The 23,726-nt window shown below is 40.8% G+C and overlaps 1 protein-coding gene across 7 annotated transcripts in view; it reads left to right on the forward strand.

Moving 5' to 3' along the window:
• The first annotated feature begins 3,708 nt into the window (after positions 1 to 3,708).
• Positions 3,709 to 23,726, forward strand: part of LOC102682430 (La ribonucleoprotein 1B) — a 62,929-nt gene continuing 42,911 nt past the window's right edge. For 4 of the 7 annotated variants that reach the window (XM_015344892.2, XM_015344891.2, XM_015344895.2 and 1 more), the window contains exon 1: positions 3,710 to 5,517. In XM_015344892.2, coding sequence (XP_015200378.1) covers positions 5,112 to 5,517 — 406 coding nt within the window. In that variant the 5' untranslated portion in view covers positions 3,710 to 5,111. Of the gene's footprint in view, positions 5,518 to 23,726 lie in introns of all 7 variants that reach the window. The other 3 variants (XM_015344888.2, XM_015344889.2, XM_015344890.2) reach the window with 1 other exon arrangement.

A 23,726-nucleotide genomic window follows, 5' to 3' on the forward strand; every position in this document is an offset into this window, starting at 1 on the left:
CACCCTTTACAGTAATAGTTCTCATACACCCATTAAACAGATTTTCCATTTCACGAAATCGCCTTCGCTTGGAGTAATACCCGTTTCAATTTCACCTAGATTTATTTTCTAAAATGCTGTTTTTGTAGGTCTATCACGAGATTTAATACGAAGGAGAAGATATTGCTAATGTATTTAATTCGAGCAAATGAGAGTCGAGAATCTATTCGCAATGGTTTAGAATTGCTAGTAAATAAGAACTACACTTTTATATTTTACCGCTTACAATGTTATTAAAGTTTTAGCACAAAACGACATCTACCGGTCTCACAATCCTATTCATTCTCTATATACTGTACCTCATCAGTACGCGGCGTTTCGGAAGGTAAAGGAACCCACAATGCTTATATAATAGCATCACCTAGTGGTGTAAATTACGTAGTATTTTTTAGTAGTAGGATACCCACATCAGCAATAAAAGATACATTAGAAAGAATATAATTGGCACCATGCAACATATTGGTACTAATGAGTTGAGCATCAGCTCGAATAAATTATTGATTTGCAATCCAACGTGAGCTAATTTTCTGTCATTTGCTACATTTCAGTCAACAGAACTGAAAATAACAGCCATATTCTAGACTAATGCATGTCCAGAAATGAGAGTCCTTCAGGACTCATAGGTGTTTTCATCCTGCTAAAGTTAATTTTGAATAGTTAAACATGTTTTCAATTATATTTTCCAGTTTTGGGGAAAAATAACATTTTCAACTGTTGTCTTTGTATATCTTCTGATGCCATAACAATTATATTTCTCTTTATCTCTTGTACAATAACATATTTTATGATATGTATATCAATCCTTCCTAAAATTGTAAACTCTGTAATTTCTTAGGAATAGTTCAGTTTTGGAATCATCCTGTTTCAAGATATGATTTAAAGAACACCATATTAAGATCAGTTCTCTAATGGCTCTCTCAGCGCTGTTTTCCTTACTCTGACTTGACTGCTAAAAAATCGATGAATGAAATCATTTTCTCTTGTAAGTACTCTGACCCACTGAGTAAGAAAACGATAATTAACTACAGTGCCAAGAAAACACTTGTGAGCCCCCTTGGTTGGTTTATGTTGTTGTATATTGGCACCCGTGCATTTTCTAACCATTTTACCCAATTCAGGGTCATGGGGGAGCTGGATCTTATTCCATCCATAGGCCATTGCAGGATACACACAAATACACACACACCCGCATACACATGCACACCAGGCCAATTCTCTCAGAAGTCATTTAACCTGCCTGTATGTCTTTGGACTGTGGGAGTAAACTGGAGCACTCAGAGGAGACCCTCACAAACATGGGGAGAACATACAAACCCCACACAGACAGCACCCCAGGAATTGGACCCTAGGCCCCGGAGCGGTGAGGCAGCAATGCTAAGTACTGCACCACGATGCTGCCTGTACATCGCAATCCTAAAATGTACTTAAAATTTCATGAAGGTCTTCATATAAGATGACGATAACCTGATTAAATGTAAAACAAACACATAAGATATATTTGAATTATTTAATGAACAAAATTATCCAGCTTTAAATTCAGTAACTGGTAGCCTCAGCACAAAGTACAGGCGAGGATAAGAAAGCTTTTAAAATGAAATGTGATATTTCAGTTTAGGCCTCTAGTACTTGTAAGTAAACACTCCAGACTTGAATTACTCCAGACTTCGCCAATCAGTTAATTGGCGAAGGCTTGAGTGTCTCATTCTCACATGGGTGTAATAAAGTATGTTTAGTTGATAAAGAGCTTAATGGGAGAGGTCAGACTTTTCAATATTAAACTTGGAGTGTGGTTTTCCACTAGCAGTCTGATGAATAAATACTCTTGCACTGCATTCTTCATGTCATCATGAGCTTTAATGTGCTTGTCATTTCCTCAGATTATTAGTCTCTTCCACTGGATTTTATAAATGGTCTTATTCTTCCTTGTAGGACTCTTAGTGACATTTGAAGGTTTCCTTGAATGAGTAGCTCACTTCAGGTGCTACCATATCATTTCAGTGAGGTTTAGGGCTGGACATTGTCTTGGCTGATCCAAGATGTGGTATTTCTTCTTCAGCCATTATGATGTAGAGCAATTTGTGTGTTCAGGATCAATGTCTTACTGCATGACCCATTACTGGCTCAGCTTCAGCTAACGAATAGATGGTATGACAGTCCCCTCCAGAATTAGCTCATCTAATGCCAAATTTATAGTTCCATCAATAATGGCAAGCCAGCCAGGCCCTCAAGTAGTAAAGCAGCTCTAAGCCATGATACTCCCACCACCATGCTTGACAACAACTAGGATGAGGTTCTTTTGTGAGAAAGAATATGCTTCTCAATGTATCTAAAAACTTGAACTTGTCACTCATCTGTTCAGAGAACATTCTTCCTATAGCCCTGAGGATCATCCATGTCCTCTTTGGAGAACTTGAACCAAGTGGCAATGCCCTTTTTAGAGAGGAAAGATTTCTTCCTTTTCCTGTGATTCCTCTTTGGTCTTTTTTCAATAGTTGAGGCGTGAATACTGATGTTAGCCACACACAGAGAGAGAAGAGAAGCCTGCAGATCCTTAGATATTATTCTGGAGTTATTTGGGTTTTTTTGAGGAGATCTTGGCAGGACAACTGGTCACCAAGGTCTTCAACACTTTCAATTTGTAGACTGTGGATTGTTGGAGCCCTTAATGTTTAAGATTGGTTTTGTAACCCACTCCACTCTGATAAACTTCAACTAGTCTTCTTCTGAAATCATTTCTAATTCTGACATGACACATTGTCACTAACCTGTATTGTGAAAACCAAACCATTTTTTTACCATTATATACTGTACTGTACTTATAGTACAGGGTTGCCCAAACCACCTGCTTCTAATTAGACCCTAAGCTGTATAGGTGTGCAAGGGGTTCACCTTTATTTCACAAATATGGATTTTTTTTAACTTTATACAGCAGTGTTTCAAAAAACATTGCAATGGCTAATATAAACACTTTCAGTTATTTAATGGAAGATTGGTCTAGATTAAACAAGTATCATGTACGTTAATATATAAAGTTCACATTGGGGAGTTAAAATGAGAGCCAGTTAAAGCTGCACAACACACCAGTCCATCCTTGTTTACAATAGTGTGTACAAGGACACAAACAGGAGAGTCTCTTAACACAAAGGGTTGTGGGAGCCTGAAGCAAGGTACTCAGCCAGGTTTGCAGTGGATACTCTTGCTTCCAGGAATGGCTGGTTGGATAGGTTACTGGTAACCTAGATCACTGGTAAAAAAAAAAATTGTGCAGAAAAATAATACAAAACGCACTTGCAGATCTTATTATAAATGATAGACACTGAGGTGTGTTGATATCACACAACGATGTATATACCAGGAATGTAAGAGGAAACTTTTCAGCTCACTTGCTCTCCGTGCCAAACTCAGTCAAGCCCGAAATTTGAATCTTTGAGAATTATTCGAGCTGCCTTTGGCAGTGCAATACCTTCGCTCGCCATTCTGGCTCCAAAGATTCAATTATCTCGGCAGTTTTCAGCGCTTAAACGTGAGCCAACATGTCATCTATTTCTTTACTTCCTCGTCTTGAGAAAACATCTAGTCCAAGTCATCCTTAGAGGTCAGGGCATGCGCAGTAGGGTGCTTGTAGAAAGTCGGGAGCCGTAATGGGGAGGTGTGGAGCGGCGCAGAACGGACATGCGCGCAACTAGTTTGTCTGTTCGTACTTGCTGGTTGAGAAGCATGTGCGGATTTAATCGAATGGAAAGCAAACTACAACACGGCGAGTGCTGACGCTCTCCGGGAATGCAGTGGACCATAACTCTGGGAATGCGATAGTGTACTGACGACGGTTTATATTCACTTTTTTTTTTCCCCCGTGGGATGATTTGGAGTGAATCTGCTTGAACTGAGTAAAGTCTCGGCGCTTCTGGCACTGACAGTGACTTAAAGGAGGGGGCGGGGGGTGGTTAGGAGTGTTCATTCGTAGCCTTCCATATTGTAGTGTAACCGTCCTGGCAAGCTGTGGTCTGTCAGCCTACGGTTTTTTTTTTCTCTGTCAGGAGAACCGTCATATTGAGTTTTCAGGCGCTGGAAGCAGGACGGCAAGGCAAAGTGAACGAATCTGAACGTGACTACATTGTCAGATGAGACCAATTACAACAAGCGCAGGCTTCTGCTGGCTCACTCGTGCTACAGGAGTATTGTTAGCTACTGCCTTATTAGTACTACTTGCTGTCGGTGGCGGCGCATTGGACTGAGCTCACTGGATTGATAAACAGCAGGTCTTGGGGGGCCAAGAGGACGGCAAAATACAGTTTGAAATCGTGCCTTTCTGTTTGTTTTTCGCCTTTCCTTTTGCAAGGAAACTTGCGTTTCCGAGAGAGACACGAGGTGGTCGCCGAACCGCTGCACAAACATCGGAGACGAAGGGGAGAAGAGAGCAGGACCCGAGACTGGTCACCTCATGCTAGAGAGGTGTTTGAAAGGGCTACGCTGCTGAGATCTTTGTGTTCTTCGGAATTACCTTTTTTTTAAAAAAATTCATGCCTGAACACTAGGAGTGTTGTAAATAATTGAAGACACTTGTCACGGTCTTTCACTTTGTATGGCGTCACAATACGGTAGACTGGTCGTGCTGTGGCGCGTCACAGCTCTTGAGCATTTCTAAGTAAATAATCCATTAAGCTGTGTACTGTAGTGCAAGCCGAGAGGGGGATAGGCCACGTCAGTTTCCCCAGCACAAGCAAACACATGCTTTTCTATTTCTTACTCGGCTGGTTCACTAGGGGCAGCAGCTACTCATTGCTTTTCGTTGCCTTATCAGCGTGTTTGTTTTCTTTTAACCAGAAGACGTTTTCGGACTAGAAGAACTTTTTTTTTCTTTTTTGAAAAGGAAAATTTATTTATGAACTATCAACCTGAAGTTTTTTTTTCCGTTTCAGAAAGCCTGATGCAGCTTTATTGCCGTTGTTTTTGCGGGTTATGGTAACTCGGGATTTTTTTTCTTCTAAGCACATCTATGTGATAGCTAGAATATCGTGTCAAGGGTTTACAACAGTACCGCTTTGAATCCGTTTTAAAACGAGATTTGCGGGATGTCCACAGAAGTTGAAACTTCTGTTTTGCAATCCTCAGATCGTGTCAGTGGGGTAACTGCTGACTCCACTGGGGGAGATAAAAACCATAACGAATCGCAAATCGATCAGCCACCGACGGGGGACGAAATCAGCCCAAGCCAGCAGCTGAGGGAGCCGGACCAGAAGCACCATGTGGAAAACAAGGGACAGGTGGTGAAAGAAGCCCAGATCGAGATCGTTACTAAAGACGAAGTACACACTAACAAAGGAAATGACCAAAACGTCTCCAGCGACATCAATCCCGATAAGGGGGAGAAACCAAAGAAAAACATACTCGAAGCACCGCCTCCGAAAGTTAACCCCTGGACTAAGAAGAACATGTCTCCCACAAACAGCACTATAAATATCGACCCCCAGGAATCAGGTTTGCATTTTGATTAATTAATGTGATCCCTTGCCTTCTTTTCCTTGTGCAACTTGATTTGAACTAAGCGAGGAACCGTAATTGCTTGGTTCCCACCGGTTAAGAAACATTTCTGCTGAACCCCCAAACACCGCCACGGTGATTTCAAAGGTACATTTGTTACCATATCTGTAGGTGTCATTCATTGCAGCTATTTACATACATGGACATTTCAACAGGCAAATCGGAGTCGAGAGGTGTGGTCTGTGGGTGGTGCGGCGTGTTGGGTGGCTCGAAGATATTAAAAGTAGTAACTCGTAAACGAGCTTTGGGGTCGGTTCTCCTTGCTAGTTATGTCTTGGTGCCCTTCAGAAACCAAAACCGTGCGTAACCTACGAATTTCACTTCATCAGGATTAAGTTCTAAATTTAGCTACAGCCAAAGGTATGCCTCGTCGGAGATCAAAATAAACCCAGATTAGGATTTATACTTAAGGATCAGTAGAAGGGGCCAGTTAACGCGTTTTTCAGACATTTGACGGAATATATTAAGTGACTTGGGGTCAAATCCAAAGGGTATAAGTTAAAAAGTCTAGTTAATGGCGTTTCCAGCAACGTACATATAAAACATTGCCCTTGCTCTTTAGGTTGTACCCCTTTGCGTGTTAAGCACTACAGTTACAGTTTAAGTTTCTAATGTATTTTTATTTTACCTGTCACGACGGATACCTTGCTCAAAGATAAATGTCCACTCCGGCATTTGAACCCGGCGTTCAGTGCCCTAATCATTATACTGTACAGTATGTTGCTACCGTATGGTTTGCTGATGGTGGCACATTTGTTTTGTCTCCCTTCCCCCTATGTGATCAAATTGCACCGGAGCACGTTGAGTGCTGACAACTGCAGCTTTAAAACGCGTTCGAGTTATCATGAAATGCATCCAGTCGCAGTTTTTTTTAACTTTTCAGATCAACAGCGCCGTATGTAAATCTAAGAAAATGAGGTTGTCAATGTAGTGGCTCAACTTTCTTCATCTACATTAATTAGTTTGCAGCCACAAACATTAATCCTTTGAAACTGTAAATTTAAAGTTCCCGAAGTTTTAAAACAGCCAGACCAAGCATGTGGTGCAAAATTGTATGCTGTACTCTTGCTCTAAGGTGTGTCTGCAAGTCGGGCGTAAAGCACAAATCTACCACTACCTCTGTGTACACTGACAATACCTTCATTGAATTAAAAGTAACGTTTTCCTCAACTGAAATATTAGGAAACAAGCTTCATGTCAACAGGAAGTAAAAATGTTCTGGTTCTTTGATGTTTAAGTATATGTATGCTATAAGCGTGAAATACCCGTGTAGTTGGTGTAATTATGCTGATTCATGTAAAGTTCATGAAGCAGGGAGCCTGTCTTATTCCCTCTGTGTTTCGCAAGACTTGTCAAGGTAGACTGGCGTTAACAGTACTTTTATCCAAGATTAATGTCTACTGTTTCTTCTTTTAATGAAACCCAAGTCTGGTCCCTGTTGGTTAAACCATTGGCTCTTGCTTCATTTAGTTTTTTTATGGGACAGTGCAATGATGTTGTCAGGCTGTTGATTAGTCAGTGTGGGGCAGAAGAAGACTTGGAGAGAGATGCTCTGCCGGTCAAGATCATGAATAAAGTGGTGTCACCCCCAACCCCCCTCCCCCCAGCAGTGAGCTGCACTCCTGTGGACTGAAAAAGAAAGGTGTGGATTCAAGACAACCCAAATGGCTGCGGACAAGAGAAGGTCATTTGGTCCCATCTTGGTAGTCTGGTAGCATGTTATTGATTTGTCTCTTGGTCTCAGGAACCACCTGGCCTGGAAACCTGTTCTCACAACTGCCTACAACTACAACTACTGAATCATTTCTTGTTGTCCTTCCTAGATTAATTCCTTTTTAGTTTCCAGTTGTGACACCGTGTCCTTGTTTCATAACTGTGTATGCAGTAGTCCACCAGGTTGACTCAAATCTGCTTTGTTCTGTACTGAAGAAATTTAGCTCCATTAACCTGTCCTTATACTAGATCAGGAATCATCCCTGTTTCTCTTTTTCTTATTTACTCCCTTTGATTTAAAGCTTTAATATCCTGTTAATGGTAGGGTGGCCAAAATAGATCACAAAATACCATTCCAATGTAAAGCATGAGAATGACTTCCCTTGATTTCAATTCCACACTTTTTGCTCTGTACCCAAACATTTTGTTTTCTTGTCTAATTGCTTCTCCACGTTGCCTGGATAAATGCATAGAAATGTCAACAAACACCCAGATCCCTTTTATGCATAACTTAGTGCAGGTAAGAGTCACTCATGCATTATGTATAGTGTCCCTGTCTGGATCACTTTGCATTTATTAACATGAAATTTGCTTTGCTAAGCGTTTACCCGGTCCCTAATTTTCTTTTTGTTTCTCCTTTGCCACTGTTTCTTTATGCCCCTCACTTGGTTTGCTTCATTTGGAAATTCGGCCATTTTGGTAGCTACTTCAGAATCGAAATGGTCAGTACGAGGCGGTCAGGAGAGTGGGATCCAACAGCCCATGAGTGTTTGTGTCTTGCGCAGGTAGAGGTTGGGCTGGTGTAAGCAGTGGGGGTAAGTTGAATGTGTTGACACATTGCTTAGATGATGAATAAGGACATGTAAAGGAACTATCGGAGAGCTCAAGGTGACATTGTGGGCTACAATAACAGGATGCACGCAGTCATAAGAGTCTTGTAAAGAAGGGGATAGTTAGTTGAACCAGTGTCTAATACTGGTTATGGACTTGCAAAGATATGCGTTTTGAATACAAGATTAAAGTAGTCTTCCATTATTGCATTTTTTGCAGTAAATTGTGCTGAGAACGTTCTTCATACGTCTAAGCATTGATATGCCAAATACTGTTTTCAAAGGGTTGTATGCGATCCGCTACAGGGTGTTCTCACAACGTTGTGCTTTCCTTTCTTATGTTTAAATTTTGACGCTCACTGTGGAAAGGAATAGGGATATCTGGCAGCAGATGAAAGCACTGGGCTTTAGTGTGCAGGTCTGCAGTGTGAGATTGTGTGGGAAAACAAAGTCCCCAAATGTCTAAGGCAGGGATATCATCTGGGAAATGTCTCAGGTTATGGGTGTGGGTGTGTATTCTAGAGGAGTGGTTCCCAGCCCAGCTCTTGAAGGACCAGTGTGTCGGTGGAGTTCAGTTTCAGCTCAGCTGGGAGTTATTTGATAGACCTATCCCCACCTACAGCAGAACATGGAACCAGTTAAATGGCAACACAAGCCAGTTATTATTTCAGAGAATCCAGCAGATCCAGCTAAGTGCACCTTTGGACCAGGGCTGGCAAGACTGGTTCTAGACCAGTGGTTAAGCCTTGCGTGCTGGTAGGTGCACAGCACCAGTGGACCCACAACTTTCACGTCTGTATCCCCATCCTGCCGAGAGGCGTCTGCTCGGTCCGGCGATTGTCGTAATCGAATGTGGTACACTTAAAAAATGGTGCATAGAAGTGTCGAGGGGGTGGTCCCCCCTAGTTCTGCTGCCACCAAAATGGCGGAAGGGCCGTCGTGCAAGCCTGCACCGGAGAAAAACCATTCAAGAGGGCTAGGTCCCTGGCACGCTTCATGGTCGCTTCTTGGACAAGTGGTAAAAAGTGAAGCAGAGACAGCTGAACACCTCTCATGAGAAGTTCTGCCCAGCTCTATGTGTTTTTTCGTGTTGCGCGATTCTGCGTATGTTAGAAACAACTAACATGGCGGTTTTAAAAGTGCGAAAGACGTAGATGTACCAGCAGACATGCGCTCGTGTTATGTCCAATGAAGCATTTTGGCTTTCCCCTGCTGGTGTCGATTTGAATGCCCATGTGTTTGGAGCCTAGCCTTGTGTGGAATGAGGCCTACATGAGTCTTTCATTATTTTGTCGGAAAAAATGCTGGAACATAATACTCTTCTCTCACTAAACAAATGATACACCCACCTGGTATATCGAAGTAATGCTTATTCATTTTTAAATGTACACCAGTCATCGTTTTAATGTGTACTGTTGTGTTCTGTTGTGAGGCTATTTCTTTCTAGGACACATGCTTAAGTATGGTAGGAGATATCCCTGTTTTGTAAGGAAGAAAGATCATTGCAGATTTTAAGCAAAGTTACTTATCAAACAAATATGGACTCGGATCAACAAAAAGCAGTCCAAGAAAGTTACCTGCAATATTGTAAAAGACATAAAACGACCATTATTGTTTGCTTTTAACCATTGCAAACCTCTGTAAAGTGGCAGTACTTTGTGGGGGGGAAAAGCTGGCATATTTATTTCAGTGCAAAATGCTTGTTATTTTATGATAACATATTTAGCATTGTGTAAATGTCTTCCAAGAGAAAGAAACAGTTGTGTTAGCTGTGAGTAAAAGTGTCTTACAGGACATTAGTGTGTTTCTTGTCAGTGATACATCTCAAACCCTTCACGAACGGACAAACCTTTGTAGCTCAAGTGTGTTAGAGTGGAGTAGGGACCAAACCTTTTCAGTTACATTTCTTTGTAAGTTGGCATGTGGGCTTGTGAATTTTAAGCCCAGTTTCTTGAATGCTGCACAGTCCATTCCAGTAAGGCGTTTTCAGAATCGGAAGTGGCTGCAGTAATGGATTTTCTTGCTCAGTCTGCAGTCGACTCTTGATGCCCAGATGTTGCCGGTTCGAGTTTGGGCAGTAGCTGATTCCGAGTGTCTCCAGGGTTTGACAGTGGGGGCTGCTAGGAGCTGTTGTCTGTGAAGGGCTTGGCGCTTCTCCAGTCAGTGTTAGTTATTCTGTTATAAGTGCAAGTGTGGACCAGGCAGGGAGAGCTGGGATAATTAAGTGGTGAAGTGGGTGTAAAATAAAAAACAATTAACTTCTGCACTTGAGTCCAAGCTCTGTGGGCTAGAGTGGGCCTGAGTCAGCCAGTGATACTCTTGCCCAGTGTGTGTGTGTCTCTGAGTCTCTCAGTTGCTGTCGGCTAGTGACTTTGGCTCAGATCAGTGAAGTGGTTAACTGGAAGCACAACCTTTCCTCTGAGAGTGAGCCTTTAGGTCAGTTCCCAACCCTGACCCTGGTGACACACCTGTTGGTTTTTGTTCCAGCTGAGTTCTGTTACAAAATCAAAACTGTCACTGACTTGATGATAAGACTAACTTGCACTATTTGTTCCCAGCTCTTAAACACGCTGGAGCTTTAACCATTGGGATTTTATTTTGCTTAAAAAATACAAACGTGTGACTCGAAACAAAATACAGATATTCCAATTAAGCATCTTCTTAGCTGAACTAAGGCTTCAATGATCTAATTAAGGTGGAATGGAATGAAAACCAGCAGCTGTGGAAGTCACCAGGACCCTCCGCTTAATTGGGAACCACTGCTTTAGGGCTTCAGCTCTTCAGGAGTCAGAAAGCAACTATTTAATACAAACTACGAATGGATGTTCTGGCGAGTGCGTGAAGTATTGTTCAGCAGGAATGATGATCTGCACAACTAGAACACATTCCAAAGTTCAATACACTGGTAAAATACTGGGATGTGGAATTTTGTCCTTCCATCCCAAGTTTTTCCTCAGGTGTTGGTGTTGGATAATTGAAGCACAGACCAGAACTACACTACAAATTATTCTGCATCAGCCCCGATAAACCCTTAAAGTTGCACACATCAGATTGAAAAGTAAAGTCATACCTGCTTGTAAACAACAAGAGAAAAAATCATGAATCATGACCATTAGGCTTCACTCCCCAAGTTCTTGTTTTCATGGAATCATGGAGGAAGGTGTCTGAATGTTGTAAACATAAATGTCTTTGTTTTGTTGAAGAACTTAGAACCTGATCAGCGTAAACCTGTGAATAGGTTCTTGGAAACTGCAGTGGTCAGATTTTGGGTTTAACAGGGAGCTGGAGCAGGTGGTGAAAAGAAGTTATTTTCATTGCTGATGTTGACTGACAGCTTACACCTATTCCTGTAAATAGATGTTTTGCAACACCCTTTCACTTTTGTAAGTAGGTACAGCTATTGCCTTCTAGACATTGTCTTTACACTGAGAGTGCTATTTGGTTGAAGTGATTTATTAGCCTTATTTATTGTAGGTGTGTTGCCCAGGAGAAGATATTCATAGTTTTCCTTAAGTTCTCTCAGCGCTTTGTTTTCCTCAGTCCTTCTCTATGTTGAACTGCTCCTGGATGTTGTTCTATGGATCTTCGGTCTGTGTTCAAGTACAGGGACATGATCTGAAATAGTGGACTGTAGGGTTTTTACTTTCAATGTTAAAGTCAATGTTTTTTCAGGTCAAATGTTTGGCTTTGGTGTTTGGTTCTTAAAGCCATTCTAAAATTGCAGTCGTCATTTATGTTTTCTTGTTAAAGTACTGAACTTAGCACTCAAAATGAGTAAGCAATCACACACCTCCCACCCCACAAGTGTGAAATACAGTAAATGTTTCCTGCTTTACAATATCTCAAAAATGAGGTGCAAGCCAGCAGTTTGTTTTCCAAATCTGAGATTCAGCTGTCTGTTGTTTAGAAAATGGCTGACCTCCAGTAGCACTGGCCTCTGTCTGACCATAGTCATAGATAATAGTTTGAAAAACACCCTGTAAGTCTGAATCTTACTCAGCCCAGTGGAGTTACAAAGGTTATGGGGAACCTTTTGAAATGTTTAAAGGTGCCAAATAGTTTTAATAGTTTGCAATCTTATAGAATATTTTAGATCATAAGGCTTGACTAATCACAAACTGTGAGGGTAATGGTCATTTCTGGCATTTTATCCAAGAGGCATCATTACTGTGTATGTGCCAAGCAATTATTTGGATAAAAAAGTAAATGTAATTAATTCCAATCCATATCTGGAAGATTATAGTGACTGCTAAGAGACTTAGTCCTTGGGATGGGCTGAAATCAAAGGTTGCAGTAAAGTATTTGGAACAACCTGTTGGGTGTTTTAATATTTGTGTAGTTTAATTTAGTGTGGATACTCGGGAGGCTCATGGTGTAAAGATGTGGTTAGTTTGTTTATTTTATATTTTAAAAATGCTTCTTATATTTTAGGCTGTGTCATTTTAAACACGAGAGACCGTCAAGTTGTTTTCCAATGACCGGTAGTAGTATCAAGTGCTTTTGTGACTAGTGGTATGTGAATCCCAGTGAATTCGTCCACTAGTGCAATGCAATATGTCTTATTTCCTGTTCTTGTTGAATAGAGCAAATATCAGTCTGTTGCATCTTTAAGATGTGGCTAAAGGTCATTCTCTTGGATTCAGACTCCAAATGAATGAAATTAAGTCATGGGACCTTAAAGTGCAGTGATTATCTGTATTTAGATAAAATTGTATATTGAAAATTTCCTGACTGGATAATTTCTGTTATGGAACCAAAACCATCCAAAAATATGTTGATGGTTGTTGTTTGTAATTATTGAGTATATATGGTTTAAATCTTTGACTTTCATCTGTTGGGGAAAAAAAAGGTTGTTTTATGAGTTTTTCCTGCAGACAAGGTATTCCTGAATTGTTTTTAATTAGTCTTTTTACAAGATATCCTAATAGTGGAACATTTCTGAAGAACAAGAAGGGTTTTGCTGTTAAAGAATCTAATACATTTGTTAGTGGTGCTAACAGAGTCTAGGAGCGAGACAGCGTTACCTTGTCTATTAAATTACGCCAAAGATAGATGGATGTTTAAAAAAAAAACAGTTTTCCCAATTTATCAAACAGTTCAGTCTTGCAGGGTGAGGTCTTGTGTTTGGCCACACAGTTCACACATCTGGTTTATTTTTCTGTCATTTGCTGACCGCTCCAAACAGGTTGATAGCTCACTGGTTTTGTCTCCTCATTCTTAGCTCTGGTGCGCAATAAACCCTTACCAAGCAGGATCTGCTGCTGGATCTTTGTCTACGTGAAGGTAAAAAAGTGAGCTCAGCACATTGCTCTGCCTTTCATTTCACATGTAACTGGGGTGTTTTGCTTTCCGATGCACATTTGCAGGCCCTTGTATCAAGCCGGCTTGAGCAGAAGAGCTGATTTTTCGTGGCGGTTTTCGTAAAAGTGTTTTTAACGCCGGCGAGATCAGACTGGGTGCGATTTTGACAACAGAAAAACTAAAGGCTACAGTATGTTCTCTTATTTTGACACGTCCTTTGCTTTAAATGCTCTTTAGGACAGTTTCTAATTTTATACTGTATAGCCAGAAACATCACTCTATAGACCGCAAACATATCTGTTTGCGGTCTATAGGTACTGTGTACCTGTTATAGATCAGAGATCTTTGTTTTTTGTTTGCCTTTCTTTTTCTTTACAAAAAGAATAATCATGGTGCTGCCTGGAAGCCTATGTGGCACATGTCTAGCATTATGTCAAAGTAGTTCAGGCCATTTCTGGTACTTCATAATAAAGTGCTTGATGTAATGTCATTTGATCTCTAGAAGCTTAAAAGCAGTATTGCGTGCATTTCAAATATCAAATCCGTCAAATACGAGTCAAATACTTTTTTCTTTTGAATGTGATGCCTAAAAGGACCGAAATGAAAACCCTACAGGAACAGATCTGAAAGAACAGTTCACACCACAGTCCATCAGATCTTATAGTAACTTGCAATCCAGAGTTAGAACTTGGAAACAGTGGTAATACAGACCAAATAGGTGCCCTCCAGTTTCAGATAAAGCTGTTAAAAGCTTAATCAATGAATGCCAGACAGGACAGTAGTCCTCCAGAACCAGAAGTGATCAACCTGCTGGGTCACATGGTTGAAAATGCCTTTGTCTTGTGTCTTAAGGGTGACTTCTATGGGAAATAAATTGAACTCCATTGTGAGGTTAGTAATTATGGGTGTAGCAGAAGTCCGTGGTTTCTGTGAAACAATGATGAAGGCAGCTTTGTGTTTTCATATTTATCCTGCAGTACTTATTTTCCGTTGCTCTCTTTACTGTGCAGTACCGACATGAAGGATGTCTCCGATTCAGGCAGGGCCTTGTGATTGAAAGTGTGTTGGTGCATCCTCTTCTTTTCCAGGGGACTAGTAGTACTGGGTTTGACAGATACTGCATTAATAGCAGTTATGCAAGAAACCAAATTAGTAGATTTTTTTGTTTCCCTTTTTGATCCCAGGTTCTCCCTGTTTTCACTGTTTCTATGATTTGGGTGCATTTTCATGCTGTAAATGTCACAGCTGTGTGCAATTAGGGCCCTACTTAAATAGAGGTAAAATCTGGGGGAAAAAAAAACATTCTCCGTTGCAGGTAAAGTAAATAAAAATCACAGACAACTAATGATTTACCAAATCCAAGAGTATTATTTTTACAAATGAAATTAGAAACAAAAAAGTACTGTACTGTATTTCTGAAGTGAAATACAGTCACATCAGTTTACCACACACTCCCTTAAGTCTTCATTATAGTTTCCTCAAATACATTTTTCATTTTAAGAATACCTTGACAAATTCAAAGTACTCTGTATTCATGACTAAAACACTTGTTTTGCTACACTAAAACAATAGTCAACTGGCATTTTTCTGTGGACTTCAGTGCAGACTCAGATTCCCCTTTGGTATTTTTTCTGTCTGTATTTATTGAAATACACCTCAGTACCCCTGTGTGTGGCCTAAACAAAAAAACTAAACCATTCCGTTGTCATGCAGGAGTTGGATGTTTTTCTTCTGGAGATTTTGGTGTTGAAAAGATTGATGATCTAACTGAAATTGACATAAAGGTATCGAGTAGAGTGATCCAGCACAAATTAACCCCCAAGACACAAGTAGTCATGCACAGTTGTAATGTACTGTCCACGTGGGGTGATGTTGTCATCAGCTGTACTGTGTATGTCCCGAGAGATCCGCGCAAACAAATTCCAGTTTACGTGTACGGCAATAAGCTCCTCTAGTCAGGAGATTTGCAGATATGAACCTGCTTTGGTTATGGAGGGAAATCAGGAAGAGCTACTGTACAGGACAAATAAATTACTTGAAAGTACTGTAGAGTAAAAGTCTGCAATGTGCTGAAGTAGTGCTTGCAACAGTACCATCCTGGAGCAGTACTGGAGGTCATGGTAGAAAGCTAAGATTAAGTAGGGCCTTACTGTCGGTGTGTCATAAATGCTTCTATTTATGTGAAACTGACCATGATATATCTCATTCAGTCATTTCAGTTCTTTCCTATTCTTTTTTGAGTCTAAGTACCTTGCCAATATAGGACTGCACAAAAGTCCAGTCTAGTCTTGCAAGTTTTCTTTTTATGTAGTCACATGTTTCACACTAAATTACAGCTGCAGTTTATGCATAATAAAATATGAATGAAATCATTTGTAGTACTCCAATTATAAGCAGACACTTTTTTTCAATAATAGGCTTGCCTGCTTCCAAGAATTAAGAATCAAGACACTTCAGCTTCTCTTGCGACTGTTATCTTGGTAGTTTTATTTTAGTACTGAATCAATGACCAGTCGAATGAGCGTCTATAAAGATTCTGCACTGTAGCCCTCTTGGCCTTTGTGAGATGGAATGTGCCGTCATGTCAAAGCCCATGTGTTAAGTCAGCTGAATGTCACATTGGCAGATGTTTGCTGGGACAAGCATGTCGTTGGGGTAGCCCACATCAGAGGACTTCAGACTTGTATCTCCCATCTCTCCCCTCTTCCTTAAAGGCAGCCCAAACAAGAAAGCATTGGTTTCCACCAAGTTTAAAGTCGTGATGAGTTTCTCTGCCTCTGTTTCACAAATGCTCTGGGAAGTGAGCTCTGAAAGTGACTGGATGATGGATGGAGTATGGGTTTGTCTGTGTTATGGTAGATTTTGTGTAGCATCGTCTCCTGTATGTGGAATGAATGAGTCGCTGTCAGAGCCCAGCTCGAGATTGCCTGGGCGGAGCTCTGTCCTCATTGACCAAGCAGCTTGGACAACTGGTGACGAGACTGGCTGTGATTTGATGTGGACTGACACGGTTATGTGAGGCCACTTCATGAACCTCAGTCCTCCTTACTTGATGCTTGTTTTTTAAATGGAAAAGGTGTTCCTGTCAAATGAAAATATAAATGAGAGAGGCTGTTTTGTTTGGATAGAAAAGTTTAATATCTTATTGTTTGGATGGTTTTGAAAGCATCAAGTAGTCAAGACTACATGCCTGGTAAGGTCAAAAAAAGAAAGGAATAAAGGAAGTTAATGGTAAAGAAGTAAAACTGGAGAACACAAAAGCTTGAAAGTTACTGCCTGCCATTTTTTCTTAGTTAGAAACTTTGAGATGGTGTGGTACTTGATATAATAAGTGCAGTGTTTTTTGTTCTCTCAGTTACTTGTTAGGGGCAGCATGCTGGAGTAACAGCCAGCTGAAACAGGTTTTATTTCTTATGCTCTGTGACAGAATGGCCCTGACAGATGTCTCGGCTCATTTTTTAATGTAGGCTAGTCTGTAATCTAGATGTCTGCTCCAATTTATGAAGGTGACATCTTAAAACTTAAGTGCACATTTAAGTCTTGGTACTGAAAATAGAAGTCAGAAACACCATTACATTGCTGGTGACCGGGCAGTTTTTTTTGCGTTGTATGTGTAGTTTTATTGTACATAGGCTGGATACAATAGCTTTTGGTAGAAAATGGGCTTTTAATGGTTTAGAAACTTTGATCTCAATTTAACAGCTTTAAACAATGTTTTCGAAAATGTGATGTGCAGATTTGCTGGCTATTATGTTCAAGTGGGTATGATACTGTATTACACTTAAGTACAGTATGTGTACATACTGTATAGCAATAAACTACTCTCTCTACACTCTACTAAAATCCTGTTTTTATGAATTGGGATGGCGACTGAGTTTATTCCATAGAGTTTTTTCCTTAACTTGTATAGTTCATCTTTAGTTTTGTTGTAAAAGATGCATATATTAATAGAACTGAAAATAAAAACATGCGCTTGTTTTTTTCCTTTGTTAACATATTGCGTATTGTATTATTGTGATTAAGCAATCATATGGTTTTCCTGCCACATCACCTATGTACAAATAATATTTCTACTTTGTTCCAAATTGTACAATAAGTGAAACCCGTTTTTTCACAGTAGACTGTGACAGATATAAAATTACGTGTTTGTTTTCTAAAGGCCATGGGAAATATGGTGATGACTGAATCATCATGGGAATTGTGTGTTCAAGTCATTTCATGTGGTTGAAGGGAGGAAACGGCACCATGGCATGTGTAACAGTCTGTTTACAACCCAATCATTTTCATAACATAACATCACTTTATTAGCCCTATACATTTTCTCGCATTAGGAATTCATCTTTTCGCATACCCCAGCTTGCTCTCCATGAGACACAGACACACAGACAGGGAGAGAAGCTTGGAGTCAGAGCGCAGGGTCAGCCATTGTACAGCGCCCCTGGAGCAGTTGGGGTTAATGGCCACTGTGTTGTGGCAGTGCTGAGGAGATTTGATGTTTCAATTTCTATGGGGTGGGAAGCAGGAAAGACTCAGGAAGGAAATAATGTACAGAACCAAGCTGGATGTCCCACTCTCTGACACATGTCCTGCAATTTATGGGACAGTTAAAAGTTTTCTAAGATCTCACCCAATTGGCCATATTCCCCTCCAAGATGTCAGTGTCCAAAAACTGGAAGACTTTGTTGCGCCTCAGAACAATAGGCAGGTCCCTGTGGACATCAGCCCAAACAAGGAAGGTGTGGAAACACACATCCTCTACGTTTCTGTGCAACGTTCACAGAGACTTAGCCTGGAGTGTCGTCCACCAGTGCGAACCTTCTTGTACCGCAGGGGCCTCACCCCCAGCCCTCGCTGTGTTAAGGTGGGCTGCGCTGAGGAGGAGACTGTGATCCATCTCCTGTGGTCCTGCTTTTTTGCTAAGGCCTTCTGGGCCCAGTTTGAAGACTGGTTGCAAGCCCTCTCAACCCACTTTTCCCTGACCCCTGCTTTCGTTATATACGGCATCTCTCCTGTCAGACTTCCTTCTGACATGTTTGACAGGATCTGGGCCGTGGTGAACAGTGGGAAAGACACCCTGTGGAGAGTGAGGAACATGGGGGTGTTTTAAAGGCATGGAGGTCACAGTCAAGGCAGCAGGTAGCCTGGCCCTGTCCATCACCCGAGATAACTATTACCTCAGAGATCTGTGGAGAGAAGGGAGGGAGGAAGCAGAAAATCTGTGGGAAATAGAGGGCATAGGACAGTATCTCAAGAAGTTGGGAAAAACATCATCATGTTAAAGTAAATAATGGGATTTAGGAACAAGAAAATTTGTTGCTATGTATTTGTTACCGTGTCAAAACTTAATGAGATGTAATCATATATACTGTTTTAAGTACAGTATGTATATTAATGTAAAGCTTTCTTTTTTGTCATTCCCTGTATTTATTTGTGAAAAGAAAAAGTCCTTAAAAATCAAAATCGCTCAGGGGCCCAATGGAGTAGGATTCCTCGGCCGGCTGCGGGATTTGAACCGACAACCTTCCAGTCATAGGCGCAGATCCTTAGCCACAGAGCCACCGCTCCGCCATTTGTAATTTGTAAAACCGGCCCTTCTGGTAAAATAGTACTATGTGACTTTGGGATTTCCATATATATGGGTCCTGCAAATTATAAAATTGCTGTTTCCAATAAGAGACTCTAGCGAGTAGAGCACTCCTTTTGTGAAGATTCAAATATCAAATGAATGACTTTAGAGCACTTATTACCCTCATTTATTTTTTTTTTTCCATTGACTTGTTTTCACAGTATGAGAGTTGATCTCAAAGGAAGTCTTTTCAAAAATGGAAAATGGTGGCTCTGAGGACATTGGTGGTGTAATAAAACGCTTTAATGCACATTAGACCACTGAAAAGGGCGTATTAGAATTTGGGGCATTTTTTCTTTTTTTGAATACTTTTTTTGCAGTTATTTTTCATTATATACTTAACCACTTTTGAGTTTTCGTGTCCTGGCTTGCAGCTAGGAATCCTGCAGCCACACCTGGGGAGAATGAGGATGTTACTGACTCCTCTGACCTGCCCACCTTTGGTCTGTTTATCATTCCTCACATCGGAGTCTACGCTCATGGCAGGAGAGGCTCGTCTCTTGCCTGAAGCACCTCAGCCCTTAAGGGGGCACTGTATAGCCAAGAGCTATGAGATCCCTGATCTCGGGACCCCACCCTATCCCGCCGCTTGAGGGAATCCCGGTCACAGTCGGGTAGTGACGCGACCCAGGACCGAAACCGGCTTTCCGGATTGAGCTCCAGGATTGCCTTTTCTGTGTGCAAGCCCAGTTGGTTTTGAAGTTTGCATAAACGGGAAATGGGAATAAAATGCACAAATTTTGAAAGGTTCAAGGTTTAAAAAAAAACATTGAATCGATCGCAGTCACATTTACTATTTTGTGAAAGAAATGTAGTGATAGAGGGCACCTGTTTTTCCCATTCCATTTAATCTAGCAGCTTGGCCTAATTCAGTGCTAGATTCCCCAGAGCAGCCCAGGAGGGATGAAGACAAACGTATATCTGTCGAGACTTGCATCATCAATGAGTGATCTGTAAAGTGAGGGCTTTGAGTCCCTGAGGAGGACAGACGCTGATCTCTGTGGCAAAGCGACACATCCTTGGATTTGAACTGGCAGCTTCTTGTTTTCACTCGATTAGCCACTTAGGAGCTTAGCACTCATTTTCAAACAAGTGCTCTTTTTATCAATGGCTTATTACTTACCAAACAACAGTTGAGCTGGCCTCAAATGCTTTGGCTTCTACTTTGCGATATAATTTAACATTATATACATATTTATAGTTTGGCATTTGATTTAAGAAGAAAATGAATAATAAATTAAATTGCCCATTGTAGTTAAATTGGTTTTAATGGGTAAAAGGATTAAAAAAAAGAACTTACTCCTAAATCTTGGTTCTGTTCTGTTCTCCAAAGCTGGTGAATCATTTTGATGAATAACGCTTCAGAGGTCAGAATGCCCTAAATTTCATTATTTCTTACTTGACATAAATAGGTTGTACAGCAGAAAAGAATGGTGCTAGGTACCATGGGAATAAGCATTCCTGAAATAAAAAGTGCCAAAGAATGGCATTACTGCATGAGACTTTTAAACAGTGGAGAGAAATAATTCCTGTCTCCGAAACAGTGAATAAGAATATAGGAAATTACAAATGAAAGAAAGTCATGATGTCCATCAAGCCAGTAGGTAATAGATCTGAGAATTGCGTACAGTTTCACAGTATCTGCTTCAACTATATGGCTGTGTGTATAGTTTCATATTTCTAGAACTTTGTGTATACCATTTTCTGTTTTAAAAGTTCTGCTTAGTTTTTATTTCTCTTCTGGTTTGTGTTTCACTATTCCGTAAGAACAGTGTCTTGTGATTGTCGATGTCTTTCAGGATTTTCAATACTTGAATTTGGTTCCCATGTACTGCAGTCTGCTGTGGTCTTCACCAAAAAGAGTGTTCTTTGAGTAGGACTGTTACAATGAGTTCTGCAATTTTAACGTTCCTTAATTTAAATTTTACACATTGAACAATGCATCCAAATTTTCTTTTGTATGTCATCCCTAAATTGTTAAAGTAACTTGAATTAATTGTTGTTGAAAGTCACCAAAATCACCTCATTTTCATAACGAGCATCAAGCTCAGTTTTTCTCATCTTATTTGTTGCTGGTATTTGCTACCTGCATGCAACACACTACACTCATCTATATTAACTTTGCCATGTGTTAACCAAGTCTTTAACCGTCAATCTTTTTGAATTATCTTTGCCTCATCTCCTGTTGGCTAATTGCCCTGTTGCATATGTTTGTAGATGTTCACATCCTAATCTTTTATATAGTGATCAAAGATATAGATTCAGAACCGTGAATATATTTTTAGGTTGAAGAATACATTTTGCACTCCCAGGTAACCTTTTGAATGCTCAAAGGTAACTATGAATGAAAATTATGGTTAGACCAGATTCTCTTACGCTGTACTTGGGGAAACTGGTGTCTTTTCACAGGGAAACACAGGGAAAATGTATTTTTCATTTGGGAAAGTGGGTTCACTAAGTTCTTGAAGGCGAGTTAAAAGATCTCCAAATCCCAGGAGGAACTCTGCGATCCTGACGTCGTGGTTCTGACCCTGAGTAACTTAACTAACTGTCGCTGCAGGCTTTCCTGAGCATTAGGGGGCCAAGACGCTCTCGGCTCCTGTTTCTACCCAGCAGCCCCTGACGGCAGTGAAGTTTGAAAGCAAGTGGCTCGAAGGCGCGTCTTCCTGCACTTAATGTTTAATGTTTAATGTTTCTTTATTAGCCCTATACAATTTCTTGCATTAGGAATGCGTCTTTTCGCATACCCCAGCTTTTTCTCCATGGAGACACAGACACAGACAGGGAGAGAAGCTTCCTTGTTTGCCCCCATGTTCGTGGCCATAAACTGAGACGAGACAACATGCAAAACTGTTTTTAAAAGGTGAAGCATATCCTAAGTATGGAATTAATTTGGCTTTATATAAAATGTTGCTTGCTTCATCAGTCTTGTTTTGCATTGCCTCATATACCTATCTGTTCTTGTGTGCGTTGTCTGGAACAATTTCCCCTGTGCATTTGCAGTGCTACCCTTAGTCATGGCTGAAAAGCGGTCCACTGGTTCTGCAAAAAACTGCCATGCAGTGACTCTGCAAGAGCACAATTTATTATTGCAAGAGGTCCCCGTTATACGTTGCCTTAATATACATTTCCTTTCACTAATGTGTCTTAATGTGTCTTAAAAAGTGGAACTTCTAATACGTAAGAGTAGTACACATATATTAGTGTTTTTTTATTTCAGCTTTGCTATAATGAACATAACATGGCTGGTACTTTTAACAGTGGCATTTTATGAGCATTTGCCAAGTGCCAGTACCACTGGCCAGTTGGGCATGAATAATTTAGTTGGAGGGTATTTATCATTTTGGTAAATTAACTTGGTAAAGGAACACTGTCAGGGAATGGTCTTGATCAGTTCTGTATTTATATCTAATGTCTGGCAGATTCTCAACACTTTATCTACTAGTATAACCTTGTATTCCACTTGAACAATCCCTTGGCCATTGGAGTTGAGGAAAGCAAAACATTTTGTTTCAGAAATCCCTTCATGTGGCATTTAATTCCTGCATAGGCTTGGTTTAGATGCTGTAAAAGCTTACACATCAGTTTAAAACTGTGTGTGAATCTTCCATAAACTGGTCGCTTAACTAGGGATTTAAGACCGCTGATGTTCTTGGTTTCACTTTTGAATATCTTAATTCCCAACACTTTTATAGTTCTGTTCATATAGGATGGGGCCCACTTCTGAAGTCTGGGTGACGCGGCCATTATGCAGCAGCAGCTCCAGTCCAGGGCAGACCAGATGTGACAGCATGCAGAGCACTGCCAAGGGACAGCCATGACGCTGCCTGTCCCCAACAGAGTGTTTTGGTGTAGTGGAGCTTGGAGTCAGTGAGCACCTGGAATTGAATCTCTGCAGGGGCATAGGAGAGCTGCTCAAGAGTCAAAGACTGAAATGCGAGAAAATACCTCGCTGGTGGAAGAAAGGGGGAATTAAAAGAAGGCCTGTTTGTGTAGTCCTAGAGTGGAATTGATCTGGGACATCAGGGTTAACACCCTGTTCTTTAGAAAAGTGCCATAGGATCTTTGATACCACTTATTACTACCTCGGCCAAATGATGGCACCTCCAATAACACTTTGTCAGGTCTCTTTTCATCTCATTTTCACTTGCAGGACTTCCAGGACTACAAAGTAGTCGAGCTTTTGTTTGCTAGTCCTTTGTCCTCCACAGTTGTTAGTCCATGCCGTTCCTCACATCTTAGGTCTCGGTGGGCATTTTGGGGAAAACTGTCAAAACCTTTGATTGTCCCAGACAAAAAGAAAAGCCAGAGAATTGAACGTGTGTTGTCGGATAGTGGAGTTTCAGGAGACCAGTGGAGGCAGAGCAGCTGCCTCTCTGTTTTTATCAGCCGTCCCACCTGGTTTCGTGCTGAGGGTGGGGTTGGATTGGCAGCCTGAGGAGATGGCAGCAGAGCCTTGTCTCCTTGTGGGGTCTGTAGTGAGGTCCTGTTGTCAGAGGTCCCTGGACAGATCTCGCACAACTAAGGTCATGAACCGTAGCATTATTCAGAGGATCCCAATCCAGGTCCTGCTGGTTTTCATTCCTTCCAAATTAATTATCTAATTGAAGCCTTAATTGTAACAAGTAGTGTGTTTGGAACATTTACAAGTTGATTTTTTTCTATGTTTTTTTTCT

The sequence above is a fragment of the Lepisosteus oculatus genome, chromosome 1, assembly GCF_040954835.1.
Source record: "Lepisosteus oculatus isolate fLepOcu1 chromosome 1, fLepOcu1.hap2, whole genome shotgun sequence".
NCBI lineage: Eukaryota > Metazoa > Chordata > Actinopteri > Semionotiformes > Lepisosteidae > Lepisosteus > Lepisosteus oculatus.